Source organism: Oxyura jamaicensis, unplaced genomic scaffold, assembly GCF_011077185.1.
Source record: "Oxyura jamaicensis isolate SHBP4307 breed ruddy duck unplaced genomic scaffold, BPBGC_Ojam_1.0 oxyUn_random_OJ142, whole genome shotgun sequence".
NCBI lineage: Eukaryota > Metazoa > Chordata > Aves > Anseriformes > Anatidae > Oxyura > Oxyura jamaicensis.
The window spans coordinates 285,849-287,621 of record NW_023305679.1 but is presented as its reverse complement, the minus strand read 5'-3'; the positions used below and the strand labels follow the sequence as shown (position 1 = coordinate 287,621).

At 49.6% G+C, this 1,773-nt stretch overlaps 1 protein-coding gene across 1 annotated transcript; it reads left to right on the top strand.

Annotated features, from left to right (window-relative positions):
* Nucleotides 1-265: 265 nt before the first annotated feature.
* LOC118158781 (olfactory receptor 14C36-like) lies at nucleotides 266-1,231 on the top strand (the record flags this gene model as incomplete). Its single annotated transcript, XM_035313462.1, has 1 exon — nucleotides 266-1,231. A coding segment is annotated over one exon (966 nt), but the record flags the coding sequence as incomplete, so codon positions are not given.
* Nucleotides 1,232-1,773: the final 542 nt, after the last annotated feature.

Below are 1,773 nucleotides of genomic sequence, written 5' to 3'. Positions count from 1 at the left end.
TTCCTGCTTCCCGCCTGCTTCATGGCAGGAGGGACTCCTCTGGAGCCCACAGCAGTCCCTGCTCCCAGTCCCTGACACTCAAACAGCAGCAGCCACAGCTCAAGCAAGAGAGCTGCAGAAAGATTGTCTTGCAAAGAGGAAGGCTTGGGATGAGAGTGCTCTAAGACACACAATAGGTTTTCCTCAGAGAAATCTGTTCTAACTTTGTTCTGCCTTCTCCTCTTCAACAGAAAACTGTGTCCAAAGACAGAAAATGTTCAACACCAACAGCAGCACTGTGAGTGAGTTCCTCCTGCTGGCATTTGCAGACACGCAGGAGCTGCAGCTCCTGCACTTTGGGCTCTTCCTGGGCATCTACCTGGCTGCCCTCCTGGGCAACGGCCTCATCCTCACCGCCGTAGCCTGCGACAACCGCCTCCACACCCCCATGTACTTCTTCCTCCTCAACCTCGCCCTCCTCGACCTGGGATCCATCTCCACCACTCTCCCCAAAGCCATGGCCAATGCCCTCTGGGACACCAGGGCCATCTCCTATCAAGGATGTGCTGCACAGGTCTTCTGCTTATTCTTCTTGCTTGGAGCAGAGAATTCCCTTCTCACTGTCATGGCCTACGACCGCTACATTGCCATCTGCAAGCCCCTGCACTATGGGAGCCTGCTGGGCAGCAGAGCTTGTGTCCAGATGGCAGCAGCTGCCTGGGGCAGTGGCTTTCTTCATGCTGTCCTGCACACGGCCAATACATTTTCCCTGCCCCTCTGCCAAGGCAATGCAGTGAACCAGTTCTTTTGTGAAATCCCCCAGATCCTCAAGCTCTCCTGTTCAGATGCCTACCTCAGGGAAGTAGGGGTTCTTCTGTTTGGTGCTTTTTTTGGTGTTGGCTGCTTTGTTTTCATTGTGTTGTCCTATGTGCAGATCCTCAGGGCAGTGTTGAGGATGTCCTCTGAGCAGGGTCGGCACAAAGCCTTTTCCACGTGCCTCCCTCACCTGGCCGTGGTCTCCCTGTTTATTTGTACTGGCATGTTTGCCTACCTGAAGCCCCCCTCCATCTCCTCCCCATCCCTGGATCTTGTTGTGGCAGTTCTGTACTCAGTGGTGCCTCCAGCAGTGAACCCACTCATCTACAGCATGAGGAACAAGGAGCTGAACGATGCAGCAAGGAAATTCTTTGGATACATGCTTCAAACAAGTATTTGCATAAATGTTTCTTCAACATTAATCACGTGCCTGTAATCCAATCAGAGTAATAATGTTTCTGAAATAAACTCTTGGGAGAAAAGTCTTTAATTATCGTTCTTTGTTATCATTTCCTGAAACATTTGATTTTGATTTAATCTTTTTCTTTGTCTCCTATATTTTAATTCTTTTGTTTCTGTTTTTGTTTTGACTTAATCATCTGACATACCTGTAGCACTGGGCAGCCTGTGTACATAAAGAATATAAAGAAGCCATGAGACATTGTTTTATCTCAGTATCTCTCTCATCCCATCTCTTATGGAGCTGGGGGAAACTTGTACCCTGTCTTGGACAGATAACCCCAATATTTTTTGCCAAGCACCATGGTATATGCCATGGAATATCCCTTTGGTTCAGGCTGGGTCACATCTCACAGGAAGTTCCCCTCCCATCCTCTTGCCCACCCACATCTGACTCACTGGTGTTTCAGGGTGTAGTGGGTTTATGTGGCAAGGTTTTGGTAGCAGGGGGCCATAGGGGTGTCTTCTGTGAGAAGGATCTAGAAGCTGCCCCATGTTTGGTAAGGGCCCCACTGCTGA